Source organism: Ctenocephalides felis, unplaced genomic scaffold (genome assembly GCF_003426905.1).
Source record: "Ctenocephalides felis isolate EL2017-DRISC unplaced genomic scaffold, ASM342690v1 CF-g0.4_SCAFFOLD_03571, whole genome shotgun sequence".
Classification (NCBI taxonomy): Eukaryota; Metazoa; Arthropoda; class Insecta; order Siphonaptera; family Pulicidae; genus Ctenocephalides; species Ctenocephalides felis.
This window is the reverse complement of record NW_020539725.1, coordinates 69002547-69025689: the sequence shown is the minus strand read 5'-3', so window position 1 is coordinate 69025689 and position 23143 is coordinate 69002547. Positions and strand designations below refer to the sequence as shown.

Genomic DNA, 23143 nt, shown 5'->3' with positions numbered 1-23143 from the left:
ATGGCTGGTGTCATCACAGAATCCATGGGAATGAGTTTTGTCCTACCATCAGCTGATTGTGATTTAGATATGTCTCTAAATGAAAAGGGACTTTTATCATCCAGTGCATTCTTAGGTACCAAATATAAAAAAATCATACTCAGTAAAAATAAATTTGTCAGATTTAAAATAAAGTTGACTGATACCAATATATCCCTGAAAGGAATGGATCTGTGTTTTCCACCCAGTAGGTTCTGACTGTTTTGTGACCAACTTATTCACTTTTTCTTTCAAAAATGTATCTACAAACACTATGACCTAAATGATCACAACTGTAATTTTGTTTACCAAACAACCGCAATATTTGTGTTGGATGTTTAACAATTTATCATAACCAAATTTATTAATTAATTGTTATTTATCTAGTTTATTTCTTATTTTACCAGGTCTAGTATTAAGTGCCCATACGTGGGGTTTTTTGGCAGACACAAGAGGTAGAAAATTTGTGATGAAATGGTCTTTGGGATTGGCTCTGGTTTGTTCCTGGTTGTCATCATTATCACACCAGGCTTGGCTTTTGGCTTTGATGCGTTTCCTTACAGGATTGTTGTGAGTTAGAAGGTTTTTATTCCTTTAAAAATTATTAATCTTACTAATTATTAATTAATAAGTAATAAGTTATAACAAATTTTATTCTATTTTTGAGGAAATTATTCCTGATTAATATCTACCACTCTTGTGATCATGCACCAAATCATGTATGAAGATATTAAACATATTGTAAATTATGAAGATATTAAACTTCTTTTTTATTTAGCAATATATTTACAACTGTCCTATACATAGACATCATTAAGTGAATCTTTTGGCAATTATATATAAAAAATGACATCGATAAATATATTAAACATATTGAACAATGAAAACCATGCAGTCTCATTTATAGTCAATTCTTGTTATTTTTAATATTTCATATAATTTTCGAGATTTTTTTCAATATTCATTTTTTATTCATGTTTTTTTATAAAATTGCTCCTACAGTTTTCATGTCAATTTTTTATCTAAATTTTGTTATTTTATATTTATCATCTGATTCATAAATGATGGTGCATCATGTAATTTTTTTAAGCATCTCCTATATATAAAAATGTTTTTTAACCTGGATAACAATTTCAATGATAAAAAGAATTCATACTTAACTTCTCTTTTAATTAGTGTTTATATTTTAGATAATTTCATCTATTTTTTTTTATTTCTAGATGTTCTGGAGCAAGTTCGACGGCCTATGCATATTTAGGAGAATTTCATGGTGATAAAACAAGAGCCAGGGCAATCAGCTGGGCTGCTTCTTTTATTTCTATGGGTTCTGTTATATTACCAGGTAAATGAAAAAAAGCTAAACTACTTCCACGATAAAGGTTTAAATAGATTCATTAAATTTATTTTTTTCCTTTCAGCAATTGCTTGGGGTATCATCCCACTGAACTTCAGCTACCACATACCATTTTTGGGCATAAACTGGACAGCCTGGAGATTGTATATAGTCATATGCTCCTTTCCAAATCTTCTTGCCCTGATAATGATACTGAGATTTCCAGAAGCTCCAAAGTTTCTCTATTCTACTGGTAGAGCAAAGGAATCACTTAAAGTTCTTGCTAATATGTACGCCAGCAACAAAGGTAAATAAAATAAAAAAATAAAAATACATATTACTATTTAATGTTAATAATTGTAATTTCAGGTTGCAGTCCATCTGATTTTCCTGTTAAATCTCTGGACGAGTCTAATATTCCTGAAAATTCTGCCAAATCTGGTGGCATCCGTGCGATCGGTTCATTGATTTTGAAGCAAACTGTTCCTTTGTTCAAAAAACCACTTTTGAAATATACTCTGATGATATGTTTAGCACAGTTTGGAATGTTGGCAGCGTAAGTAGAAAATGAACCAGAAGTCATTGTGTAAAATTTTATCAGTACAACTGAGGCGACTAAGAAAACTACTGCAAGTCTAAATAAAAGATAAAAAAATTGACAAATACTAACATTGAAAAAAGTATGCATGTAATCTGATTTTGACCTGTTGTCAACGTTTTCTCCAAAATTACTATACCGATTTTAAAATGCTAAAATTGAGCTGTTTAATTTTCGTTTAAGATCCACCGGATAGTTTCTTCACAATGAACTGTTGAAAATTTGTTGATGATTTCAATGATACTTTTTTTGATGAATGAGTTTATGGTTTTAACGAATATCCTTAATATTATTAGTCTCAGAATTTGTTCTGATTTAAAAATTTCAGTTGATTTATAAAATCATTAGAATTGTGGACTGTGTCAAAATTTCAAACTTGTATCGTCACGTGAAAGTTGAATTCGTATTTTTTCAATTTCAATTTTTTAAGTCATTTTTTAATTTTACAGATCAAGTGGTGTCTTCATGTGGTTCCCAGTAATAGCCAATTATTTGATGTCATATTACGATAAATTTGGACATTACGATAGCGTCTGCGCTGTTTTTGAAGCCAGGGTAAGATTTTTCCGATATAATAAGGACAATTTCAAAAATTATAGTAATAAAATGATTTATATCTACAGACTACATTCTTGGACACAACTGGAGATAAATGCGATGTCAGTGTGAATCCTCAAGTTTTTGTTCTGACTTTGATTTTGGGAATCTGCTTTTCTATAATGTATGTTGCTGCTGGTACTGTGATTAATATATTGGGGAATAAAAATATACTGAGTGAGTATATAAATATTATACATTTTCTCTAAATTGCTGATTTAAGTTTGACCAAGAATTAAAAATTATCGCGAGAAAAATAGACAATTTTACAAACCATCGACCTCAAGATAGACCTCAACAAAATTGTCTATTTTTCACGCGGTATTTTCTAATTCTTGGCTCCTTAGGTGCACTATTATTAATAAAATATTTTTATTTATTTTTTCAGTTTTTTGTCTAACACTAAGTGGTTCTGGTGGAATAGCCCTTTATTTTGCTAGTGATTATTATACCATAGTGGGCTTTTTTGGTACATTTTTGGCATCTGGTGTTTGCGTTGGACTGATGAACACTATTACAGTTGAACTCTTCCCTACACACTACAGGTACGTAAATTAAAAAAAAACAAAACATAAATTATAAAGTTTAAATACGTATATTTAATGTAGCTACCATGAAATTATGCTCTGGTAAAATAATTACCAATAGTTTATTCATGGTTTAAATACATTCCCTAATTTTTCATACTACATATTAAGCACTTCAAATATGAAATAAGAATTCATCTGAAGCATATATTTAATATGTGAAAATTGTTTTGATTTTTTTATTAGGGCAATGGCTTTGTGTCTTTCCTTGATGATTGGGCGTTTAGGAGCATCTGCTGGTAGTAATGTTGTTGGATACTTATTGGAATACTATTGTGATGGAACATTCTTTGTTTTTGGTGGCATTTTATTATGTAAGTTTCCTCATTATTAAAATTTAACGAACATGAGATAGCAACCTTGCAAAATTAAATATAACAAAAGCTTTATTAGTGCGTATCTGCTTTTTTTTCGTTTCCTATAAAAATTCACATTTATTTGCTTTCAATTTGAATCTTTTATTACTAATTGTAATAAAATGAAAAAATATGCTGCATCTTAAGATGATCAACTTTTCTAGTGATTTTTAAGATATATCATCAGAAAAATAACAGATTAGCGAAAATATTGTAAAAAATTTACACTGTTATTTTGTGTTAACACGTTAATCGCCACCATAATACCAAAAAAATTTTGACATGGTCCATAGTGAATTTATTAGTTAATTCAGTTAAAAATGTATCAAAAAAGCCTAAAGACCAAATAAAAAAAAATTGCTGCAAATTCCTGAAAAATCACTACTTTTTATGTCACACTTATATGACCGACATGGCTACTAGGTAATTATTTTATTATAATGATAAACGTGTTAGCGATTTATAGATATATGTTTTAGAATATTCTGAATCCTTATCCACAATAACCTGGGAATAATATAATATGTGTGTGGGATAGGTAACTTTGTACTGTTTTTGTTTTGAATTTTTTTGCTATTTGAAAATATTCCTACAAAATTTGGAATTATTTATTTAGTATAGAATCATAAATAACACAATAAAAATTTGTTCATAATTTTTTTTTCCAGTGTGTGCCTTGTTGACAATTTTCATACCAAGAAAACGACCAGAAAAGTCGAAACCGGCTCTGAATGTGGATACTGTAGAAAGCTAAGTCAATTTTTAATTTATTCTATATTTTTAAGATAATTTTGTAGTTTAAGATTATTTATTTAATATATCTATAAGAATTATTATATTATATTTATCATTGGTACTCACTCAGAAACCCGTGGATTTATATATTCCAATATTATTTTATGCCATAAGATAAGACTTTCTAGAATAAATCTCATTAAGAAAACAAAATTGAATTGTCTCAAAATTCTTAGATTTTTTCCATATATCGCAACTTAGAATTCCGCACGGTATGGCTTACAGGAAAGTTACTGTTGAAAAATTCAAGGAAAACTTGAAAATCTCGAGGAAATTATATTACTTTTAATATTGAAAATAACTTTTTTCTATTGCATTACAATTTTAAAGCCTTTAGAGTCAATGCCAATTCTTTTAAAAATATTTGACTCGTTTGTTTATAAGATTTAACATTTTATTGCAAATTTATAATTTCACTATTCATTCTTAATTTGTTGATATTTTCTTAATGCCACACGTGCCAGATAGTAAGAGTGTTTTATCATCTTGGCTGCCAATTCACGTATATAATTAAATAAATTATTTGGCACACTATTTCCTGTGACGAGGAAAAAAATTGCCAAACATTATATACGTCATTAGAAATCGATTTTGAATGAAGTATATAAATATTTGCAGTCAAATAGTCGAAATAAAAAATAATAAATAATTAACTATTCATTATGTACGTTTCGACTCTGTATATGCCTCATCATTCAATATGTTTAACAAATTCAACCAGGATAAAAACACATTTCAATACGATATTGAATGAAAATAAGCAGAAGATTGAATAAAATAAAATAATAAACTAATGGTTAAATTATAAAATTTTGTACATAAGTCACACGATTACCAAATTTGTAAAAAACAAGTTTTAAACATGGTGATTAAATTTGTGTGTTTTTTCTTGGGCTAAACATTTAAATTACTTAGATGAAGTAAATATTATTCTAGAATAAACAATATATAGAGTTTATCTAGAAAGGGTATGGGCGTGTTTCCATACAGAATTGGCCCCACCCTGGTATTTAAATAATTTTGATGCCATTTTATAGGTATTTTCGAGAAAATCCGATATACCAAATTTCAAATCCGTAGCTCATCATTTGGCCGAGATATCATTGAAAATGTGTGAAAGTGGCCCCTTTTTTCAAAGTCGTTTTTTGTCGCAACTATAAAAGATATCGACAAACAAATAACGGGACTCTATTCACATCGGTGTGTACTATATTATTGATAATAAATATTGTTTAATAATTATTTTTTAGTGCATGAAAAAGTGAAAATAATTTTCTGTTTTGAATTTTCCGGTAGTGTGGTTGTTTGGACTAATTTTTAATTAGCATCATTAGAAAGGCTATTGAATTTTCTTTTAGTGTGCAAAATTTTGTTTTATTTCATGTGGTAGAACACATTCAAAAATAGGAAAAACCTGAGCAAGTACACGCTCGCGCTCATATAACACCCGTTCAAGTCGTCTCTGATTTGCAATGACTAGCAACAGCATTGCTCGCCGCGCGTCTTGATAAATTAAAACTTTTCTAATAAAACACAAGATATTGTATATGTATACAATATACTATATTTTTATTTAATTAAATATATATTATTTATGTATTGCACAAGTATATTATATTATTTAATCATCTTTAATAATTAATTAATTAATTATTACCTATTAATTAATTATTAATTATTAATTTATTATTAATTATTAATTAATATTAATTATTAATTATCACTAAATAAATAAAAAATAGATTGATAAAAAATATACATAATAATAGTATATCGGTATATGATTTCTATTCATGCTACAGCAATGTATAGAAATGCAAGTATACTAAGTTAGTCTGAATATATTTTAAATAATATCTTGAAGTTTTTTTTTTAAATTAAATAATATATAAAAATATATTGAATAGAATATCTCTACCTATAAATACTCATAATAATAGTTGAACTACTGTACTATTGTGTATCATCCTTAATTAAAACGAAATTTGAAATTTCGCGGCAAAAACCACACATAAGATAACAAAATGCAGACAGCATAAAATTAATATAATTCTGGAATTTAACTAATCACGAAGTTTTCGATAATCATTAAATAAATAATGATTTTTTTTAAATTTTTGTGTGGTGTTTGGGAACTCTACACTTTTGTACCAGATTTGATTTTGCACTTTTCTTATATTTTAGTGGCAATTTAATTTGATTAGTGTATAATTGAGTTATTACCATAATACAATTAATAATGCCGCGAAATCGTTCAACTATTATTATGAGTATTTATAGGTAGAGATATTCTATTCAATATATTTTTATATATTATTTAATTTAAAAAAAAAACTTCAAGATATTATTTAAAATATATTCAGACTAACTTAGTATACTTGCATTTCTATACATTGCTGTAGCATGAATAGAAATCATATACCGATATACTATTATTATGTATATTTTTTATCAATCTATTTTTTATTTATTTAGTGATAATTAATAATTAATATTAATTAATAATTAATAATAAATTAATAATTAATAATTAATTAATAGGTAATAATTAATTAATTAATTATTAAAGATGATTAAATAATATAATATACTTGTGCAATACATAAATAATATATATTTAATTAAATAAAAATATAGTATATTGTATACATATACAATATCTTGTGTTTTATTAGAAAAGTTTTAATTTATCAAGACGCGCGGCGAGCAATGCTGTTGCTAGTCATTGCAAATCAGAGACGACTTGAACGGGTGTTATATGAGCGCGAGCGTGTACTTGCTCAGGTTTTTCCTATTTTTGAATGTGTTCTACCACATGAAATAAAACAAAATTTTGCACACTAAAAGAAAATTCAATAGCCTTTCTAATGATGCTAATTAAAAATTAGTCCAAACAACCACACTACCGGAAAATTCAAAACAGAAAATTATTTTCACTTTTTCATGCACTAAAAAATAATTATTAAACAATATTTATTATCAATAATATAGTACACACCGATGTGAATAGAGTCCCGTTATTTGTTTGTCGATATCTTTTATAGTTGCGACAAAAAACGACTTTGAAAAAAGGGGCCACTTTCACACATTTTCAATGATATCTCGGCCAAATGATGAGCTACGGATTTGAAATTTGGTATATCGGATTTTCTCGAAAATACCTATAAAATGGCATCAAAATTATTTAAATACCAGGGTGGGGCCAATTCTGTATGGAAACACGCCCATACCCTTTATATTTCCCTAAGCCAACTTCAACAGTTCGTTAGTAACACGATATGAATACGAAAAATGTGGTATCAGCATTTGCTAAAAGGAACGTGTGGCTAGTGATGAGAAACATTAAGTTTATTCATTAATTTACTCCATTTTCGACCACCAATAGATAAAATATTTTTAATTTTAAAGTAATCACATAAAATATGTTTTTTGCATATTTTCACGTTTCAAGACTTCCTGAACATTTTGGCATATTTTAGAAAAAAAATCCACGAGAGCAGAGATTTGAAGATACGGGCAAAAAGTGCCAAAAATGGTAATTCAGTTTTTGATAAAACGGAGCGTTCGATTTGAGTGATTCAAAAAACATTTTACTTGTATTCACGGAATGCCGAATTGATTAAATTTTTGGGATGGCAGGTCCAGCGGTTTCATAGACCAAATAAAAAAGGAAACTAGTGGGGTGCATGGCATCATGTCTTAAGGCAAATTGCTAGAACTTCCCGTACCTTAATTCCCAAAAAAATTTACAAAAAATGTGTACACATTATTAAAATCTCTATAAAATATCTGATAATTTGATGTACATATGTTCAATAAACGTTTTTGACCGCCAAATGACATTTTTTTAACTTATTTTCATTGAGAGTCCATAACTTCTGGACCTGCCTTCCCAAAAATTTAATCAGTTCTTCATCTTGTCAATATAATTATTGACAATTCTTGTCAATTTGAATTATTAAAATCGAACGCTCCGTTCTCTTAAAAACTGAGTTACCGTTTTCGGCACTTTTTGCCCCGTATCTTCGGAACGGCTAGACCTGCCTACGCCAAAAACCAATCAGCACGTCTCCTTATCAATACGAAACGAATATTTTTTGAATTATTCAAATCGGTTGATCTGTGTTTCCGAAATCGTCGACGAAAATTTGTATCCGCACACACACACACACACACACACATACACACACATGCATACATACACACACGCATACGTCCATTTTTATTAAGGTATTCCAAAATGTTCAGAAACCTCTGAAGCGTAAAGCTATATAAAAATTTTCATTTTCGATTTTTTTACGATTATTATAACTTACCCTACGGGATGTTAAAAAAATGTCATTTTGCAGTTATAAATAAGATTTTAATAATAGTACAAATTTTGTTTACATTTCTATGGGTTATGTACCAATATTTATCCTTAAGATTGCGTCACGGCGCTTCCGCGCTTCGATATTTTGTTCCTAAAACATCTACGCAGCGTTATTGCTTTAAAAAAAGTTCAAAAAATACACAATATAACAAAATCTTTTTTTTTTAAATAGTCACATTTATTCAAAAATCTCAAAATTTTCAAAAATCTAATTATTTTAATGTTTTCTACATTTTCTTAAATTTTTCACAAAAAAAATTGGTACGGAAAATTCTAGCAATTTTTTTCAGTTTAATGTACTCGGTTTTATTGCGAGTAGGGTATTATCGTTTTTTTATATTTTATAATTTGGTCAACTCTGATTTTGAGAAAACGTAGGCAAAATGCAATATTTACATTCACCCACATACATATTTTCTCAGGTTTGTGTCAAACGATTCAGAATGTCTCAAAACGTCCAGTAAATTATCAATTATGACATAACTTTATTAAATTCTTAGAGAAAACTATAAAGATTTTTTTTATTTGTTTTCGGATTTGTTTTTATATGTATATATTATTTTTTTATTATATTAGTTGCTATCAGCAACGGCAAAATAAAATTTCTATATTACAAAAATAGATCATATATATTCCATTGTCGCTAAACAAACATTTCCATCATAATCGTCCCGAATGCAACTGTATTCCTTCTGATGCGATCAATATTCTCAGGTCTATTTTTGGTCAAGGTTGGTTCTAGAATTTTGCGATTTGGCCAAGAGCAACTAACTCACTAAACTCACTAGATTTAGCTTTGATCTTGACACCGAGCTATCATTCTATAGTTCTAGTGTCAACAATCAATAAAACAACAGTATTGGAAATGTCAATGGAAACGTTTTGACAAATTTAAAGTTGTGAATTGAAAAACACACAGAGTTGGTTAGTTGGTTTGTCGAGTAACATGACGAGGATTCGAAGTAAATTTATAATTGTGTGATAAAAGTGGTCTAAATAGTGGTGAATAATTAAGGATAAAAGATACATTCTTTATATTATATAATTTACTGTTTGTTATAATTCATTAAATTCTACACATAACATGAATTCGTTGATCAATAATAACTTCCAGAAGGAGATATTTATGTTTTCGCGCAAAAATCCGATTGGCTAATTTTATGTTTTCTCGACGTGTCATTCTGATTCGCATGAGACCAAATTTGAAAAAAGTATGTGTATGTGTATAAGAGCAGATTTTTGACCTTGCGTCGACGTTTTCTCAAAAGCGGCTGGACCGATTTCAAAAATTCACAAGACATTCGATGTAACTCCATAAGGACTAGAGTTTATCAATTTTGTGCGACGATCGGCCAAGCCGTTTCTTTGTAATTAGCAGAAAAGTGTAAAAAAAATTGTTTATGTTTTCACGCCACAATTTTGAATACATTTAGAAAATTCAAAAACTGTTCGAAAGATTTTAGTTAGGAAAGATATTGATTAGATTTTGATAAAGGGTAAAGATGTTCTTGTAATTTGAAATATTTTTGTTGACGATTTTCTTAATTTTTTTAACGATAGATATCATGGTCTTCTAGAACATACTGAAATATTGTAGGCCTACGATAAGCGGTTGAATTATAAAAATTCATCAAAGTTTAAAATTTTCCAGCGCCCTGAGGCGATTCTTATCAGAATCTATTGATAAAAAGATTTCTATATATTTCTTGTTTAGCTATATAAAATACCAAATATTATATGGAAATACGAACTTTTTTGAAAGTTGATTTATATGGAACTGTCGTTTTCAAAAACAAAACGATTATCTTTTATATTACCTGTCACATTGATTTTTTACGCTTCAATTCGCAAGCAAATTCATATAATAATGTAGTGCGATGAAAAATATATCGAAGAAAATTCTTTTTATGAAAATAATTATATATTTAATAACTACTAATTTTTTTTTTCTCTTATTTTCTCCAAATTTTAACACTAATTAATTCCTTCTATTTGGTATCAACAATGTCTTTTTATTTATGAAATACCAATGATGACAAATACAAATGACCACTTGCAGAAAATTTAGTAAATTTAAAAGTTTTTAGTTAATTTGCGACATTTATGGCATTTTTAGACATCTATAATATTTCTAAATAAGCTACAACAATTATGTATAATTTTAACAATTCCTATTTGCAACATTTTTAGGCATTTTACGTAAAATAGAAGCGTAAAACTGGACATGGATGCTATAGCATTCATCTAGTATATAACGATTGAAATATGATAATAGTATTTTCGCATTATCTTATCTTCTACGGTAAGTCACTACACTAATTAGCTTTGGCAAGCATATTGCATAAAATACAAGCGTAGACCTTGACGTGGATGCTATAGCATTGAGAGTATATCGAGTAAAATATGATACTCTGACTATTCTTATAAAATGTGTTTAATCAAATTTGGATGTCACTACCAATTTGAAAATATTTTTTTTTGCATAGGTTTATTGTCGATCAAAATAATAAATAAATTAAAAAAATTTTCAATCTTCGAGTAGGAGATTCCTCGCTTAATTTTTTAAATATTTGTTTGGGCGACCTGGTAATTTTTTGCTCCTTTCTTTTAATATTTCATTAATAGTTTTTATTTTTAAAAATAAAAATATAAATTATATTTTAATAAAATGATTCAATTTTTGTACCTCGCTGAAACTTTTGATATCCGCAAACGTGTTATTTAAAATTTGATATTATTAATTATTTGTTTAGTAATAGGTACCAAAATATATATTTTTTACAGCTTTTTATACAGATAATAGAACCATAAAGATGCGGTTTATTTATTATACCTGATTTATTTTACCTACATATTATTTATTATTTAGTAGGTATTTATTGCACCTACAAAGAGGAAAATTTCCATCCCTTTTCGAACGTGCAATGTCGTAAAATAATAAAATAAAATATAAAATTTTAAAATACAAAACGTGTTTGGTATAGGATCTATAGGAGCATAAAGTATTTGTAAAACAGTTTAAATAAATTTAATTTTTAACTTCCCGTAGGGCAAGTTATAGTAATCGCAAAAAAATCGAAAATGAAAATTTTTATATATCTTTACGTCTCAAAGGTTGCTGAACATTTTGGCATACCTTAGAAAAAATGGATGTATGTGTGTGTGTGTGTGTGTGTATGTGCGTGTGTGTATGTATGTTCGGATACAAATTTTCGTCGACGATTTCGGGAACACCGATCAACCGATTTAAATAATTCAAAAAACATTCGATTCATATTGATAAGGAGTCGTGCTGATTAGTTTTTGGCGAAGGCAGGTCTAACCGTTCCGAAGATACGGGGCAAAAAGTGCCAAAAACGGTAACTCAGTTTTTAAGAGAACGGAGCGTCCGATTTTAATAATTCAAAAAACATTTGAACAAATTTGTATTGACAAGGTGAAGAACCGATCAAATTTTCATAAAGGCAGGTTTAGCGGTTTGGGAGATCTAATGAAAAAAGTAAAAAAAAATGACATTTGGCGGTCAAAAATGATCATTAGACATATGCACATCAAATTATCAGATATTTTATAGAGATTTTAACAATAAGTATAAATTTTGTTTGCATTCCTATGGGTTCCGTACCAATTTTATTCGTTAGACGGCGACGCGGCGCTTACGCGCTTTGACATTTTGTCTCTATGCAGTTAAAGCAGTACGATTGCTTTGAAGAATAATTCAGAATTTTCAAAATATTTGGAATATACCTGCCTGTGCCAAAAACTAATCAGCACGTCTTCTTATCAATACGAATCGAATGTTTTTCGAATTATTCAAATTGCTTTATCCGTGTTCCCAAAATCGTCGACGAAAATTTGTATCAACACACACATACATACACACATATACATCCATTTTTTCTAAGGTATGCCAAAATGTTCAGAAGGTTTTGAAACGTAAAGATATATAAAAATTTTCATTTTCTATTTTTTTGCGGTTACTAGAACTTGCCTTACGGGAAGTTAAAAATACTCTGAATATATTCTAATTTGTTTCAAAACGCCGTAAAATATTGCAAATTGGCCTGAAAAGTAATATATTATCTAAAATTATGGGAAATTGTAAATTGTATTTAAATACTGAAAATTTTGTGTTGTTAAAAATGTTTACAATCGTCAATTAATGTTAAAATTTGTCTGTAAATACTTTGTCTATAATTTTTGTAGTCTGTCTGGAAATATTTCTAAAAATGCCGTAAATTCACTGAAAATATTTAATGTAGGAAATAGTTTGAAAACCTTGCACTCCGATATAACCAAAAATACTTTATATCCGTTATATCCGTTAACCGTTTTATGTTGTATGAAAATGCCGAAACATTTTTGTATATATTGCAAATTAATTTAAAATTCCGTATATAATCTGAAAATGCCGCAAAATAACCAAAAAAGTTGTACATTATTTAATTATAAGACGCCTGAAAAGTTGATGTCTAAAAATTTAAAATTGTAAAATGTACTAGTAGATGAATGCTATAGCATCCACGTAAAGTATTACTTGTCTGTTTTACGCAATGTGCTTGACCAAGATAATTACTACGGGAAAAGATAATATAATACGAAAATACTATTATCATATTTTATGCAATTACATGCAAATGAACAAAATTTGTTTTCAACTAAAAAATAAATTGTTTTTATTATCATCGAACAACCGTTGTCCTTTACATCGAATTTAACACCTATTGACACCCACTTTTCCACCTCATATGGTTTTTTGCTCCCAACAGTTTGAGTTTTTTCAATGTGTAGTGTCTTCGTGGAAAGAAGATAAAAAAATATTTATCCAACGGATCGTAAAGAATTATTATTAAGTGACATGTGGACTTAGAGATTCGGATGCATTTGATTTGATTTATTAAATCATAATTTTTTATGATCTGTGCCTAAATATTTTGCCGAAGTAAAAGAAAGTGCTAGAAGTTAGAAGAAATGGAGAAAATGGAGAAAATTGATATGCAAAAGTTTGATGGATATGGTAAGTTGACTCAAAAATTGTTAAAAATTGGATTTCAATCTATTTTTTAAATTTGTCTGAATTGCATTTAAGAAAAATTTTAAATATTTAAAATATATATATATATATATATATATATATATATAAATTTGCCTATATTTTTTCAGGCATTTCAGATTACAATTTTTGTCTGTCTATTTGTCTATTTGAACCATTTTTTTGCGTTAATAAATATTTGTTTAAAATAATTGTCTAACTCGTGTATCGTGTGATTTGAGATCTTAGCTATTTTTGGCTAATTTTGAATTTTAAAATAATTATTTTACTAATAAATGTTTTATATAAGTTTTTCATGAATTAATTGATTCATCGATTGAATTTAAAATAATAAACCTGTAGGGTCAGATATAGGAAATTTAAATATAACAGGCATATAGTTTTGAAAAGTTTATTGAAAATATCAATAAATTAATAATATTTCAACTGATTTTATATCAAAATTTCTTTCTAATATTTAAAAAATTTAATTGCATAAATATTCATTTATTTATGTATCGTGTAATTTGAGATGTAAGCCAATTTTAAATTTAAAACAATTATTTTCATAATAAATATTTTATCTAATTTATGAAAAATAGATTCATCGATTGAATTAAAAATAGTATTACTATTAAATATATTGTTAAACAAATTACAGGTCAGATATAGGTAATTTAAAATAATTAATAATATTTTTTATTTTTAATAAATATTTTAATGTTTCGATAAATTTTTATCAAAAAATAAATTATATTTTAGTCGACGTTTCAGATCAAAATTTGTTTCTGATATTTAAAGAATTTGATTGCTTTATTAAATTTATTTTGTTTAAAATAATTTATTTGTAATTTGAGAACAAATATGACTTTAAATTTTAAATCATAAATCACTTGTATATTTCACTAATCAATGTTTTCTGTAAGGTCTTTGTAAAACTCTTATTTTTTTATTTTTGTTAATTGAATAAAAATCAGTAACAACGATATTTTTTGTATTTTAAATATAGAAACTAATAGTTAACTTCACATTTTTAATTTGGAATTTCATGATTTATTGGTAATTTTTCAAAATATGTTTTTATTTATATGCGATTCCAATAAGAAAAAGTGATAGAAATAATTTGTTTATACAGTCGTTATTGTAAGATAAAATTATCAAATCTCCTAAAAAATAGAGTATTTTAAATTATTTAAATTATTCAGTAAAGTTACTCATATTCTGACAAATAATACATTAATCAATAGTGTCTATTTAATACATTTTTATTTTTTACCTATTTACCTGAAATTCTAAATTTCATAAATTTATTAATGAGATTAATATGTTAATTATATTTTTAATTTAATTATAAATATTTTATATAATTTTCAGACACGTGGAAAACTAAAGAATCTGTTATAGATCAGCCTGTAGATTTTGATGAAGCTATTTCTTTAACAGGTATGATAAAGCATAGTTTATTATATTCATTATTAATAATGTAGTAATTTGTAATATTGTTTTTATGAATTTTTTTCTTCGTGTTAAAAATATATAGGCTACAAAATGGGGCTTAAAGGTCCGCGGAAAATTTGTTCACCTCCGATATATCAGAAACAAGTAAAGTTAAGAATTTCGTAACAACAATATTTGAAAGTAGAGGGCAAAAGATGCATAACCAGCCATCACGTTGATTCTTACGACGGCGCTTCCGGGATATAAAGGGCAATGTTTGAAAATCCCTAACAAAAGTATTTTCTTTCGTTCTTTGTTTTTCTGGTCGTGAGCACTGTTGTTTAGTTTACGAGACCTTAATATAAATAGTAACTATTTGTTTTATAAGACGTTAACTTTAAGTTAGATTCAACAGTTTTTTGTATATAACCTCTATAAAAGTTTACTTTAGGATGGGGTAAAAAGGACCAACTGAACCTTTACTCTAAAAAATCACACAATGCAAATAGTAAATAAAAAAGTAAGTTAAATTAAAAAAAGTAATTTTTCAAGAGTTTAATAAATAATTATTTCAACTTTGCTGACGATTATTTCTGACGAAATACCAGATCAAGGTTGTATTCATGAAACTTATATTTTGCATTGGTTGAATAATGTACCCATTATTTCGTAAAATCTCTTCAAAATTAAAAATAATACATTAGACCTGGTGCCTCCTGGTTGTTTCATTTTACCACACCTATGAGGCAAAAAGGTCCAGGTGACAAATTTTTGAAAAAGTACAAAAAAACTATTTTTATGATTAGTTGGGAGTTTTACTGAACATAGTCAGATCGTTGTTTGTTTGCTATGTGTTATTTGTTGTGATATAATTAGTTTGGTTTTTGCAATATATTTGCTCAGAGTCAAATTGAACCTTTGTGCCCCGTCTTATCCTATATAAGTGAATTTAATATTTATATATTCAACATTTACTTATATATTGCAAATCGTATACGAAATCTCTTTCTTATTGTTGCAAATATGTATGATAGGCGCGTACTTTGCATTTTCTCTGCTAAAATGTGCCATCAAAATGCTCAACTTGTTGAGCTTATGCAAAACTTACAGCTTTGCATAAAATATACCACAAAGTTTAGAAAAAAATTTACCGTCAGGAATAATTATATATTGCGTACAATAGTGATAGAATTGTATGGAGAAATAGTGTTAAAGAAGTATTCTTAAACACGGGGCTATGAAAGTTTATTTGTTGAAGTTTTAGATATTTATATTTTAATATTAATCAATGAAAATTGTTTATTATACATTATTAATAAAAAATTTAAATTAATTTACACGCAAAATTTACAATATTTAATAGGTCTTCAATGTTCCTATTAGTCTTTGAGCAATTAACAAGGGGAACCTCAAGCAGTCTAGTTTTGAATTTTGATTATACTTTGTATGATTATAGAGTTGATACTCAAAATAAATCTCCTAAAATATTATAGGCCTAGGGAAAATGTTTTTCGACAGGTTTGGAATTAATATTTTTTTCAACAATTTGAACTATAAATTTAAAAATATATTAGGTAAGATATTTTATAAGGTAGAGATATTTGACATCTCCCTTCCGCTTTTTTGCTCTTGGTTTATGGAAGTATGCCAGTATCGTGATATTAACTATTTATTAATAATAAATTTTATTTGTCGTTTGAAAATACGACGACAACGTCATTGTATTATATATTCTTCTACAAAACGTCTTTAATAAAAAAAACTAAGTTTTTAGACCTTTCTTAAGACTTGCTGTTTGGTTTTTTGTCTTAGAATACTCTTATTTCTACAGAAATGTTGATTACTTCAATTTACTTAATATTTAATTTCATTTAATTAATTTTGATATTATATTATATTTCAGGTTGTGGTAAATTTCATATAGCAGTACTTTTAACATCAGGTCTATGTCTGGCTGGTGTAATAACAGAATCCTTAGGTATGAGTTTTGTACTACCATCAGCTGATTGTGATTTAGATATGTCTTTGGATGAAAAAAGTTTGCTGTCTGCTAGTGCTTTCTTAGGTAAAAAATAAATAATAATAATTAGTATTATTAACATCATTAAATATGACCCTAATATACTTATATTAAATTATTTAGATCAGATTCAAAATCAATCAAAGTTATACTAAAATTTATTATGGACACACATTTAATTAAGTGATATGATTCTTTTGTAGAATTTTCATGCATTATGTATATGTATAGCTTGAATATATTTTATATTATAAATGCAATAATTAATTTTTTTTGTATTACAATTTTAGGTTTAGTATTAAGTGCCCATACTTGGGGTTTTCTGGCAGATACGAAAGGACGTCGTTATGTAATAAAATGGTCCTTGCTCTTCGCCATAATTTTTTCTTGGACTTCATCATTTTCACATCAACCTTGGATGATGATTCTTTTGAGGTTCTGCACAGGTTTCATGTAAGTTTAGATAAATTAATTTATTTAACATCATCCTATACATTCAATTAAATGTTGCTAGAATTATTAAAAAAGCACTGGGATTTTTATATTTGTATTTATACAAAATTAAAATAGAAATACAAATAATGAAAGGTTCATCATATTATGTATCAATATAGGGTCTTGATGATATGAAGATGGCTATAATGTCTTCATTTTGAGCTTTTTGGTCCTCTAACTCAATTTATTTAATCCTCAGCGATTCTTGAGATATTCCTGACTTTTTTTTTTTCAAAAATATCAAATGACTGATATAGTTTACTAGTGTCTTTTCAAGTCCTACGTAGTTGCAATATTTTTGTTCAGAGTTATGTTATTATATTGTCAATTTTAAATAGTTAGTATTTCTTGATAAATTTTAATAATAGTCAGTTTTACTTGATAGAAATTGAAATAAATTTAGCGATGGGATCTATAAAATGATATATATTTATGTGCAGAAACATGATGAGTTTTCTGTTCTCACAAATTTTATAAATTTTTGTTTTATATGTATGAATAATAAATGATATCAGTTGTGTCATCTTTATATGAAGAAATTTCGCCATAAAATTTTTAATATTACCCGGTAAAATTATTACTTTTTTCACTAACATCACTACTTCATTTTTTATTGATATTATTTTTATTATATATCTAGATCTGTTTAGTTATAAATATAGCATTGTATTTAAAACTATAATTTTCACTTTATCTAATATAATTAATATAATTATCACTTTATAAATGAATAGAAATATTATCAGATTGTCATTAATAACAAAATTCAATAATCATAATTTTGAATTAATAGATTTTTAAATTTAAAATTTTCAAAATTGGATCGAATTTAAACTGAATGTGAGCGAAATGCTTTAGCCGTGTAATTTTTAGGTTTTTATTTTTTACTCGATTTTTTTACTATAAAACTATCGAGTATTATAACATTTCACAATTCTGATTATATGCAGAAACTTTTGATGCAACTTGTCAACCCACTTTAGTACAAATTTTTTAAATGAGGCTTTTTTAAAGTCTACCAATTTTGAAAAAATTAAATTTATAATTAACAAAAGGTCTTTGTTCTAGAAAACTTTGGGCAATTTTGTAATTATTTTTAACAGTAGTTTTAAAAATGTTATTCACGATTATGGATCCTAAGTTTAGATGAACAAAATTAATCAAAATAAAATACAAGAACCGAAAAATGGTCACAGTTTGACCAAAGCTCCAAAAGCTCATAATTTTCACGATAGTTACGATCAATATTATCAATCTGTTTTGGCCTGATGTTGAATTCTGGGATACTTCCATATATTAATTTCTAAATATAATTTTAGGATATCAGGAGCAAGTTCTACTGCCTACGCCTACCTTGGTGAATTTCATGGAGACAAAACTAGAGCCCGAGCTATTAGTTGGGGAGCTTCATTTATTTCTGTAGGAATGCTTTGTCTACCAGGTAAAACTGTTAAAAAATATTTTGAATTGATAATGAAAATATGCTGTAAACATATTACACAACAAAGTACAATGATGTAACTGTCTATGAATGAAATGATAAATGGTAAACAAGAAATTGGGACAGATTTGGTAAACAGTGTAATTCAGTAGAAATAAATCTTTTATCCACTAATGAATATACAAAAATTTTGGTATACATTTTAATTTTTTTTTTTTGAATTTCTATTTCAGCCATGGCTTGGGCAGTATTACCTCTACCTTTCAACTACCACATACCATTATTAGACATTAATTATAATTCTTGGCGAGTTTACATGCTGATGTGTTCCATTCCTTGTTTACTATCATTTATTTTGATAAGTTTTCTTCCTGAAACTCCTAAATTTTTGCTGGCTCGAGGACGAACTGATGAAACTTTGGATGTTCTGACTAGAATGTACATTAGCAATAAAGGTAATAATTGACATAAAAAAAATGTTTATTTCTGTGTGTGTGTATTTATTTCTCATATTTTTTTTATTTTTTTCAGGAGGTGATTCAATGGATTATCCAGTTAGATCTGTGAATAGAATCGAATCAGATTCTAATGTGAAAGCTGAGAATTTGCGTGAAATTGCATCTTTGATGCTTCGCCAAACTCTTCCTTTATTTCGAGCACCTTTGCTTAAATATACTTTATTGGTATGTTTGGTGCAGTTTGGAATTTTTGCCACGTAAGTGAAAGAAAAATCTGATCCAATAAGTATCCTTGGTAAATTAAGTACATTATCTTATAAAGTTACCATGTGAAAATTTGTCTGTTATTATCATGGGGATCAAAGAGTCAAAATAGCTTTGTGGTAAAAATACATTTTTAAATCAATTTTTTCCCTTTTAGATCAAGTGGTATGTACATGTGGTTCCCTATGATAGCAAACAACCTATTTTTATACTATGAAAAATTCGAGAGAAACGGTGGAGTTTGTACAGTTTTAGCATCCAAGGTAAATTCTCTAACATATTTCTCCAATATATTCTCTAACTATATTGAAAATGAGATTTATTTTTTTACTATATATTTTATTTCAGGATGCAATAACAGTAGAATCAACAGATCAGGATCAATGCACCTCCAATGTCAATCCTGATGTTTTTCTTCTGACGTTAATTTTTGGAACCTGTTTTTCGTCCTTGTACATCATCATTGGAATTGTCATCAATATTTTGGGAAATAAAAATATTTTAAGTAAGTAACATAATAAATTATTAATTGCCAAAATCATTAATTAAATGTGTAAACAAATGAATTTAAAGATTTTTATTAAGTGAATATTTAGCTTATAAAATAATGTTTTCGGAATTTATATCCGAAATTTGGCGAAGCAATTTTTTAAAATTCAAAATTTAAGGTCGGTTGTTGATATTTTAGATGGTTCATGTTAATTTTGAAAGCTTTAAAAATCAAATTTGTTTTGTTTTGTCCGAATTAAATTTCATGTATTATTAGACATATATTTAAATAAAATATTTATTAGATAGCCAAAAATACTACTAGGGAAACATAATTTGGATAAGTCAAAGATTTATTGCTTCAATTTATATCTTCATTACCAATTTCTGAATAATTATGTTTTAATTTTGTTGAAATATTTATTTTATATAATTTTTAAAATATCTTTGTTATAATTTTCAGTAACTATGTTAACAGTATGTGGAGCAGCTGCAATTACAATTAATTTCGTCGAAGAGCACAATTTTTTGGTAACATGTTTTGGTGGTTTATTGGCATCTGGAGTTGCTGTAGGTGTTCTTAATACAATTGCAGTTGATTTGTTTCCAACTCATTACAGGTAAAAAACTATCCATTTAAAAAACAATACATTATGTAATACATTGTCATGTACCAAATAGTTCTATAGGGTAGGGCCGCCTAAGGCCAAATTAACTTTGAAGCAATTAAAAACCCAAACTAAGTACATAGCAACAAATAATTAGAAGTAGAACTTAGAAGTTTTTATACTATTTGTTTTAATTTGTCACCGGTTCTTTTCACCTCATAAGTCACGTGGTAATTGAAAGATAAAGAGCTTTTTAAACAAATTATAAAATATTAGTGAAGCATTCACAAGAATTGCCCGACTATTTTGAATACGAGTATTTTCCATTTTTTGTTTATTGATGCGGGACCCTAATTTAGCTAAACGCTCAAATTCCTAAATAAAATATAAATGGTAAAAATGTTTGTTTCGATATCATACGTTATTATAAGTAATTTTTAAATTTTCATATTAGTGCAAAATTCAATAAATTGTTATTAATAATCATTTATTAACATTTATATAAAAAATTGATTTGTATACGGCTAATGATAATTGTTGCCTTTTTTTTCTGTTAGATCTACCTTCCGCAAAATTATTTCTTCACACCATATAACAGGTAAAATATTTTCTGAATCATTCAAATTGGTTGATCCATGCTCTCTAAAACGTCGACGAAAGATTGCGCACACATACATCAATTTTTTTTAAATCATATCAAAATGTTCAGAAACCCTTGAAACGTAAAGATATGCAAAAATTTTCATTTTCGATTTTTTGCGATTACTATAATTTACTCTGCGGTAAGTTAATTTAATGTTAAATTTACAATTAAATTTGTCTGTTTTTATTTTTCAGAGCAATGGCATTGTGTTTATCAATGATGGTTGGCCGATTGGGAGCATCTGCTGGAAGTCATGCCATCGGGTACATGTTGGAATATTGGTGCGATGGCGTTTTCTTTGTTCTTGGCAGTATTTTGATAGGTAAGTAATGAAATTATAAATATCTTAAGGCAGCGGTTTCGAACCTGTGGGGCGCGCTCCATCATTGGGGTACCCGGCTGTTTCAAGGATTACGCGTACATCTGTTTCCGGAAAACTATTTTGGAAAATAACTACTATATACTATTTCCCAAAATATTGAAATGATGTTAGAAAATTTAACGAAAATAATTAGTTTCTATGCGTAGTGTTACATAATATTACATATTGATTTAGGTAAAGGTAAATTGTTGCAAAAATTAAGAGGGGCGCAATTTTTTTTATTAGAGCGGAGGGGCGCAATGCAAAAACGGTTGGAAACCACTGTCTTGAGTCAATATTGAATTATCATTTGGACAGATATTATTTGAAATATTTTAATAGAAATTTATTATCAATTTTTCTTAATTGGGTTGATGTGGCTCATTTGGTTTTGTTTTTAAATTTTAAAAGTTTTATATATAATTACAAGTAAGATAAAATTTACGATAAAGTTTTATATGATTTCTGATTAGTGTTTCTACTTGTAATTATTATTACATTTATTATATATTATTATTTATTTCAGCGTGTGCAGTCATCACCATTTTCATACCAAGACGCAATCCACATCTACTTACACCAACAAATTAAGAGGTGGGTCATATATATACATAAATATATACATATTTGTATTAATTAAACGACCAATATATCCAATATGAAAGAAACAAATATAGGTAGCAATTTATTCATAGATTTTGGCACTTGATATATGCCATCATTCAGCTAAAATAATATAAAACAAAAATAAATTGAGTAATAAAAATAGTATAAACAAATGGAAGGGAAACTAGAAAAAAAATTATAATGCACTTTTTGTTTTTAAATAACAACCAAGATAGACAGATCTAGCTGAATGAAGTAACTTATTCTTAAATGTATAAATTATTAATTAAATTGATAATCGTCTAAGAATATTAAATTCTCTTTTCAGTTCGATGTATTGGTCGTCTATTCAATACAAATGTGTTTTAACGTAGAAAAAACTATATATTCAGTTTTTTTATATTTGATAAATAAATTCATTTTTTTAAATAAAAGAAGTTATGATGATGAGATTCATCAATTGATTCAAAATGTTGACGAATCTGAAATTAGAACATATGTGATTCTTTTAAAGAACTGAATATCTCGAATATTCTTTTAAAATGTCCTTAACACGTTAATCGCCACGATAATTTCAGAAAAATTTCTTTGTGGGTCTTGGTCACTTTATTAGATAATTTAGTTAAAAATGTA

At 27.2% G+C, this 23143-nt stretch overlaps 2 protein-coding genes across 2 annotated transcripts; both read left to right on the top strand.

The window, feature by feature from the left end:
- Positions 1-4243, top strand: LOC113386635 (synaptic vesicle glycoprotein 2A-like). The gene is made up of 10 exons (XM_026624402.1): positions 1-115; positions 426-588; positions 1239-1360; positions 1437-1658; positions 1721-1907; positions 2399-2504; positions 2573-2723; positions 2935-3091; positions 3320-3447; positions 4158-4243. Exons 1-10 carry the CDS (start codon positions 1-3, stop codon positions 4241-4243), a joined length of 1437 nt encoding a protein of 478 aa, XP_026480187.1.
- Positions 4244-9599: 5356 nt separating this feature from the next.
- LOC113384618 (synaptic vesicle glycoprotein 2B-like) lies at positions 9600-22685 on the top strand. The gene is made up of 13 exons (XM_026622365.1): positions 9600-9658; positions 13426-13673; positions 15063-15131; positions 17029-17190; positions 17436-17598; positions 18960-19081; positions 19315-19536; positions 19613-19796; positions 19961-20066; positions 20152-20308; positions 20756-20912; positions 21738-21865; positions 22431-22685. The coding sequence occupies exons 2-13, from the start codon at positions 13628-13630 to the stop codon at positions 22493-22495; spliced, it is 1581 nt and encodes a 526-aa protein (XP_026478150.1). The 5' UTR covers positions 9600-9658; positions 13426-13627; the 3' UTR covers positions 22496-22685.
- Positions 22686-23143: the final 458 nt, after the last annotated feature.